We start from the raw sequence: 16,046 nt of genomic DNA on the forward strand, positions 1-16,046 counted from the left end.
TGTGGTCACTCGTAAATTCCAGTGAAATAACTAACAGGAAACTGCAGTCTTGTAAAGAAGATAGAAAGACAATTTCATCTAAGAGAGGAGCTGGTTGTTCAGAGAGAGAATGTTTCATTTGTTATGGATTTCACAGCAGCTCTGCTTCATGATTCCTTCATATTCTTGGGCCGGATTAATACCAAGAGGAAATATCTCCACGTGTTTCCATGTGCAAACTGGTTCTGTCGAGTTTGAGCCAAAAGAGGCGGTTGGTGGGTTTCCTCTATGTGGTTTTGCCTGCTTTCATATAGCTGAGTGTGTGTGTGTGTGTGTGTGTGAGGAATGCTGCTGTGGGTCTCTACAATCCCTGAGTCATGAGGTGGAGGTGGACGGCGCTTTGTGAAAAAAGTTCTTAAAAGCATCATGAATAATAGATTTTAATTAAACAGGCAGGAGCACGCACCCTGTTCAATCCAAGGTTAATGAATCCCACACTAAATAAATCCGAACACACAATAAACACGCTGAGCTGTACAAAATATCCACCTAACCCCCCACAGTAATAGAGCAGAGCATGGTTGTGTTCAGACTGCTGTGTTCTGGTGAGCAGCAGGCACTGTACACGAGCCATGAAAGGTTTTCTTTATCCGCGTCAGTGTTTAATCGTGTGACGGGGTTAGACGTGAGTGGGTTGCCACAGAAAAAGGGCTATAGTTGATTTGAAACAATTTGATTTGAGTAGACCCTGAAGCAAATTACCCATTTTATTTTTCACATCATTAAGATAAGATAAACTTCATTGATTTCTAAGGAAATTGAATCATTGGGAGCAATGGGCAAGGAATGAAGCCCTGAAAACCTTTTTACACAATCAGCTTCTTATTCTGAGCAACATTGTCAATCAAATCTGACAAAACCACACTCACACAGTCCTGATTAAGCAGATTAGCTGAGTTTTTAAAGGTTAAAAGGCTTTAAAAAATATAACTAAGTATTAAATGTTAGAGAGACATATGAGAGTATGTAGAGGAAACAATACATTCTTCTTCCTACAAACGGAAAGTTGAATTCATGAGCAATAAAACACACTTAATTTAATACACGTTTACCTTTACAGCACTTTACAATGTCAGTTTGCTAACTTCATGAACCCTCTCTCCTTGTGCTACTGTTATACTGCATTCAAGCTCCATTCTCCTGTAGTTGCCACTTGTGGCAAGTATCTTGGTAGACTCGTCACACATTTGGAGTGAAGAAAGTTCTCCAAATGGCAGATGGCAACATGTCCGATCTTTCCTCAAACAAGCTTACTTGTAGATACAGGTGGCCAAAGATACAATCAGACAAAAAAACGCATGTGACTTTGACTTCTTCACCTTGATGCCATATCTAATGAGCATTTTTGCTGTCTGCAGCCTGATATTTAATGTCTAGCTAAAGATGTAGACTTGATTGGGACAGTGACAGCCAAATAGAGAAAATAAAACCCCTATTTTGACAGATTTTGGCCTACATTGGCATGCTGTAACCTCCCGATGTGAACTCCCTGAGCTTACAACCCTCCAGTCAAACACGTTCTACAGAACACAAGAGACAACAGGTCTAGTCAGGATCTCATATACTGTACAGCCTCAAGCTGAAGTACCAACCACAACAACCGTTACTCTAAATGCAAATGAGAGCCTCTGCTTATCCAGGAGAGCTGCTGCTGGAATGAGGCTTATTATAGGTTTTAGGGGAACATACAATAATCTATTTGTTCCCGAGAGGTGACCCAGGTCCCCAGCTCCCAAATCAGTGATTGTGTTTTCATTGGCTATTTGGTCACACGGCCCCTGCTCCCTCTTCACACCGACAGAGCCATTCATCAATTGTTGATGAGGTGTCTCCTGAATAGGCAATGACTGTGGGTCTATATGATTCACTCATTACCTTGCTGCTGATGCGGCTATAAGAAATACTGTGTTTAAAATAACTGGTTGCTGGTATAATTAGCGCATTCTGCAAGAGCTTTGATACACAATCATAATATATCATTATTCAATTTACCATCATATATAACAGAAAAATCAACAACTCTGAAACTGGAAATAAGTTATATTTGCATTTTTTAGGGAATTATCAAATTGGGCAATTATCTAAATAGTTTCAGCTCAAGTGTCACTTCACTATGTGTTCCAGGTTACTCAGAGTTTCCTCGAGTATTTAGTCCTGCATTATACACTGTTGAGGTTGTCCCTCTATTTTGGCAAAATGCCATGTGATGCATTTCCCACAAAAGGGAAGTGCATCATGTGAGTTTTATATTTGACTGGACATTATCCACTAGGTGTCAGTAGACTTCTTGCTTGCTGCTTTAATGTAGCCTACTGCATGCAGTAAATGCAGACAAAAGGTATGCATGCGCTATACTTGCACAGAAATAAAACAAGCAGAAAAATGTTTAGCATACCATTGCATATAAATTGCAGCACTATAGAGCTGCACTTAAACCTATTCCCTGTCCATTTATGTCTGCATCATTCACTAAAAACATGTCTGTCTTTCCAACACTGCTCTTCAAATACATCTAATAGATGACTAACTATTTTTTTTTTTTTGACGAACAGACTAAATCTTTATGGAAATTGATACTTTCATCGATGCCCTATTTTTCTTTTATAGCAGAAGGGGCGGAGGGAGATGCAGAGGAGAGGGGCGGTACTGAGTGTCCTCCAGTCATCCTCTCACCTCCCTCTTTTCATTCGTATGCTGCATTTGAACGGAGTCAGACAGGGAGGAGAGACCAGTAACCGGTTCACAAATTACTTCACAGTCAATTTTTTGAGGAGTAAACAGACGATTTTGAAAACAGGAACTTAAAATTCTGGACTTGTTTTTCTCCCCCCGCCGCACTGGATATTTTCTTTTATTTAATCATGTCGGAGGAATATTTCTCTTAACGTTAATTAGCCTGTGTGAGACCCTTTTTTCTTCCAGAGCCAGCATAAACCCATACCTGGCTCAGGTCAGGTATAGTGCATGTTAGAAATAGAGAATATCTTTACCTAATGGCTTAAACAAATACAATGTAATTAATTCTCCTTCAAATGAGGTAGCCAAGCCCAGCCGCTGGCATCTGAAACAGCTGTGTCGCGTCGAGAAGATTGTGGATTATTATTTTTTTTCTCCCCCCACCACCTCCCCGAATACCTCCCCAAGAAACCACGGAGCCGGTTTTTTGAGTGGCCAAAATGAGCGTCGATTTAATTGAATCAACTACATGAGTGGAGTCAAAACAAACACATTTCTCTCCGGGAGTGCACCTTTTTTTTTTTTTTAAACGGCGCCAGTCTCCCTGGTAAAATATGGAAAGCGAGGTTTTCACGCCTTTGCTGGAGCAGTTTATGCTCACGCCTCTGGTCTGCTGGGTGAGCGCCCTCATTCACTATTCACATGTGTATTAAGCTCACTAATTAAACACCCCATGCATTTCTTTTGAACGCGTTTATTGATTGTCTTAAACCTCTTTGCGTTGTCTCATTTATTTTGCAGGTGAAGACAGTCGGGCAGGCGACTCTGACCGATGGCACCCAATTATCGGAATATATTGAATTAGTGGATGGGATTTACCTGAACCAGATAATGCTCGAGATGTAAGTAATCTGACACGCATTCAGAAATGCTACAGACCAACATCCCCTGCACCAGGATTGGTCATGTAAGAGCATGCAGACCTTTGCTTGGGATCTCAAATGCATGATGTATACACCTCAAAAACCTGCATGATATAGTAGTCACTATTAATAGTTAGATAAGTATATATGTAGTCTTTGCTTGGTCTTTGGGAGTGGACGAGAGACAACAAATGACACCCTGGGGCCTTCAGTGTGGTCATCCCCACATGACCAAATTAAGCATTTCAGAGCTCCAGCCTCTGTCCAGCACTTGAAAATTGTCTGCTGAAGTGAATGTAGGCTACGCACAAAAGGGACCTTGTATTGGGGGCAGTCATGGGTCATACTGTCAAAAAATCTTTGCAGACAGTTATTGTCAGCATCCCTTGGAGCTGTGTCTGTTTGCTCTCACAAGCATCCGTGCTGCAAAGAGGCAGCAAGCAGCTCCACAGCCTCCAGTAGCCTCGTGTGTGTGTGTGTGTTTTTTTTTCCAGTCGCAGAAGACTGTCATCTGCAGCTGACTCTGGGAGACGCATCGCTCCTGGAGGCTGCAGAGCTCACGTTTCCTGCTGTGCTGCAGATTAACAACTAGAAATAGTAGCCTTAAGCGGACAAACACTGGAAGCAGTGCAGAATCTGGATGCAGATTACACAGCGATGCAGATCCTTCATTAATGTAGCAGGCCAGCACGGACACATGTTTGTTGTTACTCAAGTAAATGGGAAGTGGATGCTTTGGCAGATCTCTTTATTTTCCAGTCACCTCCTAACATACAGCATGGCAGCAGACAGCTTTCCATTCCTTTGTCTGGTTTAGGGCTCCTACTTCCTGCTTGCAGGGCAATTTTATCATATTTTCCCCTAATGCCACACTCTACACTGTCAGCATTTACTCCGCCTGTTTGCCTGATCCCAGTGGAATTGATTTTCACCTCAGAAGAGATTATAATGTAGTTTCATAGCCGCACATCTTGTGTCCCCTTCAGTGTCACTCGTATTCCAAGGTTTGATTTGCAGAACTGTCTCTGAGGGGACACTTGTCTTCTGCACAAGTGTGTCTCTGTATTTCTACATGTGCAGAGTATACCTCAGTGTATTCAGAGTGAATTGTTTTTATAAGGGTTAAGCTGTAGCTGTGTTGTGCATGAGGAGCTGATTAACTCCGACTGGCCTTTTCCTGCCTCTGGTTGGTGTCCTCTTCCTCCCGCTCTGCCCTCGTCCTCTGTCCTCGACCTCCTGCTGCTGGGCTGCATCACTCCACTAAGCCGCCTACCTTCAGGTTTCAACTACCTCTTCGACCTCTCTTTCCCATGCTCGTGTGTCCTCCTACTCGTCCTCCTCCAGGCTGTGTCTCTACTCCTCAGAGGAATCCTTCAAATCAGAAAGGTGTTGAAGGAGGCCATTGCAGGTTCAGTTGGACAAGGGCGTTTTTCCTCTTCCACACACCGGCCTCTTGAAAACGTCTCTTGAAAGTCATCAGTATTTTTAGAGCATTTTCCCCCTTTGGGAGATTGTATAGCGGGAAAGCAACCGGAAGGATACGAGGGGGAAGGGCTGGAAGCGTGAGGGAGACAGAAAATGATATTTCCAAAATGGTTGAAAACCTTAAACACGGCAGCAAAGATACACAAAAAAAGAGCAAGAGGGCGACATGCAAAAAAAAACAACTAAATTCAAGCCGCGGTTTGCCACATGGCAACGCCTCAGATCTACATATCAAGACCGAGATGTTTGGCAACAGGCACTCGGTAGGATTTCTGTCTGCAAATAAGTGGAATGAGCTGGACGGGAACTTTGTGTTGAGTGAACTCCTGTACGGAGCAGCCAGCGTGGAGCTGAAATGAACTGTGACTGGCTTAGTGATCGCCTGACAGGATGTCGGGGATTGCCAGTCACTGCCAGCTCTGTTTATATTTGTATGTGTGTGTGTGTGTGTGTGCTTTTCTGTGGGGCTTCTCTGTGTGTGCGTGGGAGTATGTCTATCTGTGGGTGTTTTTTTTTTTTCCTGTGCATTTTCTTTTGGACTGAGGCAGCTGTTGGTAGTCGTCTTGCCCAGCCGCCCTCCCACACAAAAGGCCTACAGTGTCGGTCAGACGTTACGTTGGCGAGACTGCTTTTTGTCTGCCTCTCCCACTGTTACCAGCACCACGTGGTCACCTCCAGTAAGCTGAGCTAACTGAAATACACTGTAATAAGCTAAAATATATGCATCTAAGCCACAATTGCAGGGAGTTTTAGATGATGGCCTTCCTCAAAGACATGCGCCTTGTTCTATTTTCTTAAAACTTATTATTGGGGGTGCACCGATCTGACTTTGTTAGTCCCGATAAAGATACCTTGGCGGCTTTGGGTGTCAGCCAATACCGAGTACTGATCCCATAACAGGATTGCGTTGTTAACCTGTAGGTATTCCTCACTGTGTGGAAGTGATTGGGATCTTTCTTCTTTTGTATGTAAGGCAACATCAGTCTTGACTTAAACATTGGCTTCCTAACTTGCTTTTCCCAGCCCGATATTGGTATCTGTGCATGATTTAATTCAGTATTAAAAGACAGAAATGTAGTTGAAACAGGCCTCAAGTTTAGTCACATTTCTTGCTGTATGCTGGCTGGGAGAATTACACGAGTGTTGAGAAATACCTCCTTCCCTCTCATCATCTCTCTCTTACACTGTTACTCATTAAAAGTAGCTAAACCACAGGACAGTTTTCCAACTTCTTTGAGGGACTGTAGGCGATGATTAACGGGGATTGTATTCATTCCAGGTCTCTGGCTTCCTACAAACACACTCTCACTTACTCTGTTTTTTCTCACCCCCTCTGCTCTGACAGCTTGATATATTTCGTAGTGAATGTTGGTTGGCATTGCCCTGCTTGCGTTTGATCATTTCCTGCTAAAAAAAAGGCTCCGCTGCTGTTGCCTCCAGTCAGTACTGTTTACACTGGAAAAAAATAACAATTAGAGTTCAGCACCATTTAATAAAATGGTCTCTGCTGCTAAGAAACACACACAAGTCTTCTAGAGTGGAGGATGCAACTCCAAAGATATAAACACATTAGTATATTGTTTAACATGGTTCAACTGATTTACCTAAAAATATTTTTCCTCTTTCTCTCTCACAAACTCACACTAACGGTCCTCTGGCTGGAGAAACTTGAGCGTTTAACATTTTTGCTGGTGATGTCAGCTGTTGTAGTGTAAGCTGTGGCGTTGCTGTGTGCACGTCTCTGCGCGGCTTTAGTGTCGACATGGCAGACAGGCTGGCAGCAGTTGTCATCGAAACAGCATGGGAGAGCATGGAGGGAGAAGAAGAGAGACCCCAGGATTATCTAACGGTTTGCCGACACCCAGATGGCACCCCCCCCCCCCCCCCCCCCCCCCGCCCTCTTGTGACTGACATTACCTAGCCAATTAGATTGCCTCCTCCGGGCTGTCAAACCAATTAGTTTTTCCCGCTCAGCAAGAGGGGTCCAATTATAGTTTTGTCAGAGTGACAACTGTCCAGTTGAATCCTCCGTTTTAGACCCGTGCTGGCTCATTGGCCTGTTCGGTGAACCCATCAGTCTGTCCTCTACGGGCTGTCGGGACTGAGTTCTGTGACTAAGAGACACTTACCAAAATAAAAAAGGAGATTTGATTACGTTTAATCTCATTTGTACAGCCAATATCACAGATTTTCCACAGAGGGCTTTACAATATGTACATACTGTATGACCCTGGCATCGGAAAAGCAAAAACTCAACATAGTCAATCCATATGACAGATATGATACATGTGAGAGTCGTAATAGCAGTAGTAGCACTAATAATTGCAGAAATTAGAGTAGAGTAGAGTAGAGTTGCGTGACCCTGGAAATCAGTCTGAAAACTGATTGTTTGCTAGTTTGTGGGATTAAGTGCAAGTATAGAGAGATAAAACGTGGATTATGAAAAGAATGCCGTCACGCATGTTGTACTGGTTAATTTCTGCTGGCTCGAGTGTTCGGACAGATCCGTGCATGTCTGTCTGTCTCTCTGTCTGAATGGCTGCACACTTGGGAATGAGAGTGTAAAAAATGAAGGTAACGTTTTTGAAGAAGTAAACCTGTGAGTCAGGGAATATGAATCGATTAATACTGAATGCAGATTTGAAAGCGTTTTTTCTCTCAAGGCCACGTTACGGTAATTTCTCTTTGTAGGCTCATATTCACAGGATGTCCTCACTACGCCTGTCATCACTTCCTTTCATGACAGAATTGGCTTTTCGACACGTCATGCACAAACAAACCACTCGACCAATGAGCTCTGTAGAAGAGTCTCGGTGCTGAATGACGAGTGTTTGGTTTAAGCCCTGGACCCAGTTGGTCTTTTGTTGTAGACTATCGGATGCATCATTTGATTCTCTGCTTATTGTTGTACCAACATACAGTATGGAGGCTACATTCTGCTCATGCTCTGCTTTTTATGGCTTTGTTGCTCTATCTGAATATTCTGAGGTTACCAACCATCTGGCAATGTTTGTTTATTACAGGCAGAATTTAGAAATGGCCACATACAGGCCAAATTACGTTAATCTCTTTCTTCAACATAGGGGGGAAAACTTTAGTGCATAAAGTATCCTACCTTGAACAAACTCCTGTTTACGTTGCCCTTTTAGAGCGACTGTAATCAAGAAAATGACATTATTGATCATAATGAATAATGAATTCATTAAGGATCTTCAATATGCCGTTTTGAATAACTCTCCCACACTTCCTTTCCTCTCCTTTCGCCCTTGTATTCATCTGATACCATTAGAGCTGCAGCAATAAATTGATAAGTTAATGAAAGCTATTAAGTACATTTTCTAGCAAAAATAGCAGAGATGTGCTGGTTCCAGATTCTCAAATGTAACAGATTGCGAATTCTTTTCATCATGCAAGTAAAATATCTTTGGATTTCGGACCGATTGATGAAACGAGACATTGGAAGACATTACCTTGGATTCTAGAAAACTGCCATGACACCCATCTGGTTTGTCTCTCTTCCCTCTGTAGTCTGTGACGCCTCCCTCTTTCTGTCATCCCTCTTTTTTCGTCATGTCTCAACACCTACTGCTGCTGTAGCTTTTGCTCTTTCTTTCTTTCTTTCCCCTTCTGCTCCTCCTGCTGGATCATTTCCTTCATCTCTGTCTGCTTGTCTGTCCATGCCTCACCTCTCTCTCTCTCTCTCGCTCTCTCTCTCTCTCTCCCTCTCTCTCCTCTGTTTTCTTTGAGCAGCATGTTGAAGCCTTTGTTGCTTTCTCTGGGGCTAGGTACAGCAGACATATTTGGGATTCCAGCTGGACTAGAGAAAAGAGGCAGGCAGAGCTGCTGCTGGGGTGTCGGTCTGTTCGATTCTCCCACTGCTGCTTCCTGGACTGTGGGGTCTCCTGCCCTCCTCATCAAAGAGTGTGGAATCACACATCAATCTGTCATCTCTCATAATCATGCTTGTGTCATGCCGTCTTCGCTGTGTCGGTCTAGCAGGAGGACGTATATCAAGCCAGACAGGAAGCAGCAGCTGTGACCTTGAGAGGACAGACCTTTTTAACAAGGCTGTTTTAATGTGAGGCACTCCACATCCCACAACCAAGGACATGTCAAACCCCACGTGGACCATTTTAGGATTTTAAGCACAGGTTTCTCCGCCCTAGCAATTCAGAATCGGACTGGTTTTACTGGGATCGGCATTTAAAGCAATGCATTGTCAGGATTAGTTGGGGTTTCTGGGCTGCACCATGTTCACCATCTGTCAGGTAATGTCATATATTACCATTTAACCCGAGATCTTGTTCGAAACTTTTATATTTAATCATACTCGTCCAAATTAGTTAATTTAGCTGTTACTGCCGTTTGCTGTTAATGCAAACTCGACACTTCCTCCATCTGCTTCATGTTACCAGCCCCTCAGTAGCTCAGGGGGCAAAATCCCTTCTGTTCCCTGGAAGACTTTTTGCTGTGAAGCATCTGCAGGAAGTGTTGAGTTGTTCATTAACAGCAGCTTAACATTGAGAATTACCAGCACAGTAGAATTAATCAGTGACCAAGTACAACACTTCAGTTAAAAAAAGAGGAACTCTGTGCAGCAGAGAAGTGAGTGCGGCATGACCGTGTTGTCGCAGTAAAGGAATTGTTTGGTTTACTTAGTAAGTCATTATGATACAAGCAATTTTACCTATTATTTGAGACATTTGTATTGCATTTCAATGTAGTCCAGCACAAAGCAATGCATCAGATCACATCCAGTTTGGCAAGAAGGAGTTTAGCTGCAGTCCCTATGGATACAACGGCAGAGCCGAGGAATGGGAAGAGGCCCCGTGGAAGCAGAAAGACAAAGACAGGAGAGAAACGAGTCCATGACGAGCCAAGACGAGGAAGTATGGTGATGAGAGCCACATACCAGTGGTCAGGTCCTCACTGGGCTTTTTATATACTTCTGTTCTCACGGGAAAAGGCTGGGGGGGTTGACAAATTTGGATGCGGTCATCTATAATGCAGGGTCCGACTCTGCATCATAGCAAAATGTATAATATTGGCAAATCTGGCTGCAATCATGTTCTGTAATATCTTCCCATTGCAGACTGATGGTTCATGCTTTTTACATGAACACTGTATTTTTTTATTTTGTATGTTAAACATGCATTACCGCCTCCTATGGAAGTAGAAGGATGGTGCCATCGAAACATCTGATGTTCTGAGGTCGTTGCTTCATTCTTCACTAGTTTGAGATTAATTGCATTCGTAAAAGTACTGGTTATGCTTGTTGCCTGTTTGTGCCGACTGTACTCTCAAGTTTCCATTTGGAAAGGCAGTCAGTGCGTTAACATGCACTCAGGTAACAAGATTTGATTTGAACAAGATTAAGGCTGAATTCCAATTATTGGAACTGGCGTGTAAACGTTCAAACTAAGTTATCTTGCTGTATTCCGAGTACTCACAATTTGATTTACAGAGCTTTATCACTCATTGCTCTCTTGAATTAGCCAACTCCTGCCATGTGCATGTCACAGAGTGACATGCACACTTCCCAAACAACTAATTAATGAGAACTTCTTGATTGTTTAGTTAGTAGTGTTTGAGTGTTCTGAGGGGTATTAGGGTAAACTGGTTAAAATGGTGTAAGTTTGACATTTTAGATTTCATGTTCTAGTTTGTTGTGAGTGGATGACTACTCATCTTCCTCTCAGACAAGTTTTAATTTTTAATGACGATGTTACAGAAACAGACCCACAGAATTGTGCGCGTGCGTGTGTGCGTGTGTGTGTGTGTGTGTGTGTGTGTGTGTGTGTGTGTGTGTGTGTGTGTGTGTGTGTGTGTGTGTGTGTGTGTGTGTGTGTGTGTGTGTGTGTGTGTGTGTGTGTGTGTGTGTGTGTGTGTGTGAGACACACACACACGGTCACAAACACACACACTCCCCTGCTGTGTTTGGACAGTACAGCTCATAAGCTCTATCCCCAACACGTGGCCAAATGAAGCCTGCATTTTTTTTCTTTGTGTGTGTGCATTTAGCCTACTTTGTGTGAGTGTGTGTGTGCGTGCCTGGCTGCCCATGCTGACTGTAATGTAGCCTGTCGTATATAGGTTAACACTACTCTCTAACCTACCCAGCCAATCAAAGGCAGGAGAGGAGAAAGCGCAGTGGCCCTAGGCTCTACATAAGGCTGCAGTACCCATCGACAGCACCGACGGACCGGCTTATTGACTGGCCGTCTGGCCGACTGGCTCGCTAGTTGTCTGCCTCGCTGGCTGTTTAGTTGGCTTTCTGCCTACCTTATGTATTTCTCTATTTAAAGCCGTAGGTTTACTGTATCAGCAGGAACAGGGGGGGAGGCAATAAGCAGGATGTTTGACCTCCGTTACCGTTCTAAGTCCCTGTGTTTAGTCGCCTGCCGATCCACAGGGGGTGTCGGCCTGTCGCATGCTCGCATTTGTGGCATCAGAGCCCAAAAAAACAAGGGATGTACTGTGTAGTAGTCACAGTTATAATGTTGTGGCCGCCATGTTCTTGGCTGACTCTGATGGTGAAGGAATGTATGACTGGGCAACCCTTTTTTTTTGCTGTTTTTCTATCTTTCAATCTCTTTCTCTGACTCACACGCACCTCATTCACCACATCGCCCTCCTTGCCCTGACAAGATTACAGCCTCCTGTGCTCCTTAATTAACGGGTTAAATAGACCCCCTACTATGGACCTCCAAAAGGAGCTGCGTGTGTGGGAGGGGGGAGATGGGGGAGGTCACATGACTGTTCATTTAGACCAGTATTAAAAAGAACCCTGTGTCCTTCTGATTAGCATGATAGTGTGTGTGTGTGTGTGTGTGTGTGTATATCAGGGCGGAGGCTGATCAAAAGACTAATTAACACATCCACACTGCAGCCGGTTGACTTAAGAGAAAGACATTCTGCCCTTGTTCTTTGTGTAGCACAATTAGCTTATTATTATATTAGAATATAATTTAAGAGTTAAGCTACTAAAGCATTAAATACATATTCCAATGAGCACATTGTCTGTTTGTCATCAACATGTGAATTTTATGAAAACGATTGTTTATTTATATTTCTGGGTACAAGACAGGTTTGTAGGATTTGGTTTTATATGAAATGCATCTATGTTTAATCGGTGTTAGTAGAAACAGAGCAGCAGCATGGTAAAGTCATTAGGAAGAGCCATTCAACCAGAAGTCCCCCGTGACTGCAAGCATCCACCGAGCTGAACGTCCTTGAGGAAGATAAAGAATCCTTCACCTTTGACCTCTTCAAACAGAGCAAGACAGACGATAAAGAAAAAAAAAAAAAATCCTGATTTATATGCCGTCTGAATGCTTTTTCAGGATTGAGCTTCATGCACCCATAGAGACGTGCTATTCTGGAGTGCTAGAGCGCAGATGCAGGCATGCACACACACACACACATGCATGACTATGCATGTGTTACACACTGCATGCATGCATACATTCACAAGCAGCCAGGACTCTCCTCCCCCCTACTTGGAGCATGTTGACCCTCATATATAGGTCATGGGATCTATGCTTTGAAGTCTGAAGTGCATATCACGAAAAAGAGAGCTGCCCTTTAGTACTGGTGGTGTGAGGCTCTACAAATATCAAGAACACGAGAAGTGTTGTTTTCCCAGACAATCCCACGGCAAATGTCTTTTGAATTATTTACAGGGTAGTTGTTTTAGGGAGGTGGGGGAGATTTTACTACTTTTTCCTCTTGGGCTTGATGCATGGTAGACGAAAGATGCTTTTGACATCTTGAGCATTTATTCACCTACAAACTGTACACACGCTGCACCACTACGTTCACAGCTATAACGCGACTGCTAACCTCATACTCATCGTCACACACGCTTGTTCTCTCGACCAGACGCTCGCTAACTTTACGCCAGGCTCACAATAAACGGGTGGAAACCCTGACAGAGTAAGTCATGCAGACACACACAGCTAACAACCTTGCAGCTAAACGAATTGACTGGATGGAGGCCGACTGGGAAAGTGGCTGCATGCAAGGCACTGATGTTGTCGGTTAACAGTTAATGATTGATTAACGATGGTCGTCTATCGGTGAGAAAGAAATTATTAAATATTAGCAGTGTTCTACAAATCTAGCACCCACTTTACCAGTTTTACCAGGCTGGTGGTTGGTGCATGCACTGTTTAAATTTTGTAAAAATATTTGATCAAATAGATATAAAAGTGATGTTTATCTTCATATTTTATTGTATAATCTTTCAAATATTAGTTGTCAGTTGTGCTGGATTCCGTTTACCTATGAATGTAACAGGACTTCTGTGCCTTACACAGATATTTGAAGCCTGCAAAGTATGACAGTGTCTTTCAAAGCGTCTCTCTGCTACTTGGTGAAACCTTATAAGCTCTTGTGTTGCTGCTTTGTCACCCCCTCTGTTCTGGGAAGTGGGAGTCTATGAAATAGGAATTTCCCTCAGGGGATCAGTAGTTATCGCATTAAGGCCACATGTCTTGCATAACATTAGTCTGTTTAACTTTTAACTTGTAACTGCCATTTCAACAACCTTTTAATGAATACGATTCATGCTGCCAAAGGTAGCAGTTAAGAAGCCCTGACAGGTTAATTCTAAAGTCAAAACGTGGGACAGTAATTGATTAATGCATGGATTGCTGATAAGTACTGACCATGTGACTGGCAGATGGCATGTTAAGCATCCGAAGAGACAGACAGACACAAATTGCTCGGAAACTCACCTCTCTGCATCAATTAGTTACACCAATTAACATGCCAGTAACTGTGGTTTAACAAGGTTTTGAGATTAAATGAGGTTTGGTATTAGATATGCAAGATATTTTTAAGATAGATATGCAAAATAGCAGTGTGGATTGTTGGATAACAGCGACTGGGGAGGCGAGTTTGTGGAATGTCTCTGAGGCTCACTAAAACATGTTGACACCCGTGATAGCATCAGTCGTCGTGCATGCTCCTTTTAATGTCCCTTGGGCAACACACAGTCAGATAAAGACACAGGCTCTGTATCCTGCGAGCACCGAGAAGAAAACTTCTTCTCTTTGTTTCAGACAGATGAAATGGTCAGAATTACATAAACAACATGCTCCCTTTACCGCGCTAATGAAATCTGTCTCAGTAGTTTGAAGCGCAGTCTACAGAGGGTCTGTTGTAGCTTTGACAATGTAGCCTGACCATTTAAATGTCGCATAGAGATGTTTGAATTGGATTTAACAGACAGTCTTTGAATGTGTCTGTGCTTTCTTTCACATGCTTGTGTCACTGACCCTACTTGGACAAGGGTCCATTATCACTGTGCTGCTAATGATTTTAGCCAAACACACACTGGTTCCATCTCATTGAACAACATAGTGTCAAACAACAACCCAGTGACACACGCTGCCATTTTTCTCCCCACAGAAATCCTAAGGCCACGGTGCAGAGGACCAACAAGAAGGTGAACAATGACCCCACGCTGCGCATCCAGAACCTCTCTATTCTCATCAGGCAGATTAAAGGCTACTATCAGGTAAGAGTTCTCTCTGCTGAACAAGCTGCAGAGTCAGATATCAGCTGTTCCTCTTTTTGCTTGAACAGTGTTCACGTTTTGATGACGGTTGCGAACTGTTTTATTTGCAGAGTCTCTTGGTCAGACTCATGATGAATAACTTGTATAAACTCGTTCGTGCGCGGCTCGGTCTGAAGCTCGCCTCCAAGTACAGCCGCACTCTCGGTTACCATGTTCACTTATGCCTGAACCGGGGTGGTCTGCGTTCAAACAGGGTTTTTTTTTTAACCCTCGGGTTACAGTAAAAAAAATCCAAGCAGACAACACAGCTTTCACACACACACACACACACACACACACACACACACACACACACACAGAATTACATGTCTCCACACACGCACATGCCACATTTGACTTGGCAGTATAGACAGAGCTATATTTGCACATGTGTGACTGCGTATGATGTGGTATCGTGACTCTTTCATCCAGATGCCAGAGAGGGCCCAGTAAATATATAGAGATCAGGAATGTGAAACGCATGAAGCCACTGATCTGCCTCTCTGTGATACATCAGTCAATACAATTTACTTTTCTGTTTTTATTTCATGACCTGATAAATCAGCTTCAGTTTGTCTAAGGTGTCCCCGAAAGAGAATGAAACTACATAAAGCAGCATTATCACAGCATTGCAAGACAGATGTAGAAGCTTTATTGAGAGAGATGTGACGGTGATAGAAGCACACCGAGTCACATGTAGTGAAGTCTTATCTCATGTTCTGTCTGTGTTTCCTGCTTCGCACAGTTGGTTAACTCTGTCCCCCACAGTTAATCTTAAAATGTCCCAAAAGGAAATGATTAAGGCTTTAAAGAGAAAGTGGTCGAGGATGTGAGGGGGAGTTAAAGATGGAGGAAAGATGAAAGATGAGCTCCTTGATAACATATCAGAAAATGAGCCCCACACTTTTTTGGGATGATACGATCACATGTGGAAAGCTGTAAATGCAGGAGGGAGTAATGCATTGATATACAAGTAGTCGGGGGAAATGTCTGTAGACACAAATCCTGGACCATCTCTTAACCACATAGTGAACTTTGCAGTACGCACACATAGCACGCTAAGCGGTTGATTAAAGAGTTTGCAGGCCATATCAGTGGCTAGATGCCAAAAAGTTGATGATGTAATCTAAGCTATAATCCATTTCACTCTCTACGGCTGAGACTGTCAATTATTATGAATTTATGTAGATACAACACGCTAGGTCTGACTATGACCTGAGAGCCTGAATCGTCTAACTGGACCCTACAAATCTGGGAAATGGCTAAACCGTCTGGGCTTGGTAGCACATGATCTGTTAGACCAACACAAATCGGAACAAACATGGTACACAACAAAATGTCAAGTTGCTGTTACAATTGTT

General features: G+C 43.2%; 1 protein-coding gene across 2 annotated transcripts in view; it reads left to right on the plus strand.

The window, feature by feature from the left end:
- The first annotated feature begins 2,578 nt into the window (after positions 1–2,578).
- The window catches only part of ccdc88ab (coiled-coil domain containing 88Ab), a 59,321-nt gene continuing 45,853 nt past the window's right edge, over positions 2,579–16,046 (plus strand). For both annotated transcript variants that reach the window (XM_076075779.1, XM_076075777.1), the window contains exons 1-3: positions 2,579–3,392; positions 3,517–3,617; positions 14,538–14,646. In XM_076075779.1, the coding sequence (XP_075931894.1) occupies positions 3,330–3,392; positions 3,517–3,617; positions 14,538–14,646 (273 nt within the window). In that variant the 5' untranslated portion in view covers positions 2,579–3,329. The remainder of the gene's footprint in view (positions 3,393–3,516; positions 3,618–14,537; positions 14,647–16,046) is intronic.

The sequence above is a fragment of the Anarhichas minor genome, unplaced genomic scaffold, assembly GCF_050575085.1.
Source record: "Anarhichas minor isolate MPS153535 unplaced genomic scaffold, ASM5057508v1 ptg000054l, whole genome shotgun sequence".
NCBI classification, from domain to species: Eukaryota; Metazoa; Chordata; class Actinopteri; order Perciformes; family Anarhichadidae; genus Anarhichas; species Anarhichas minor.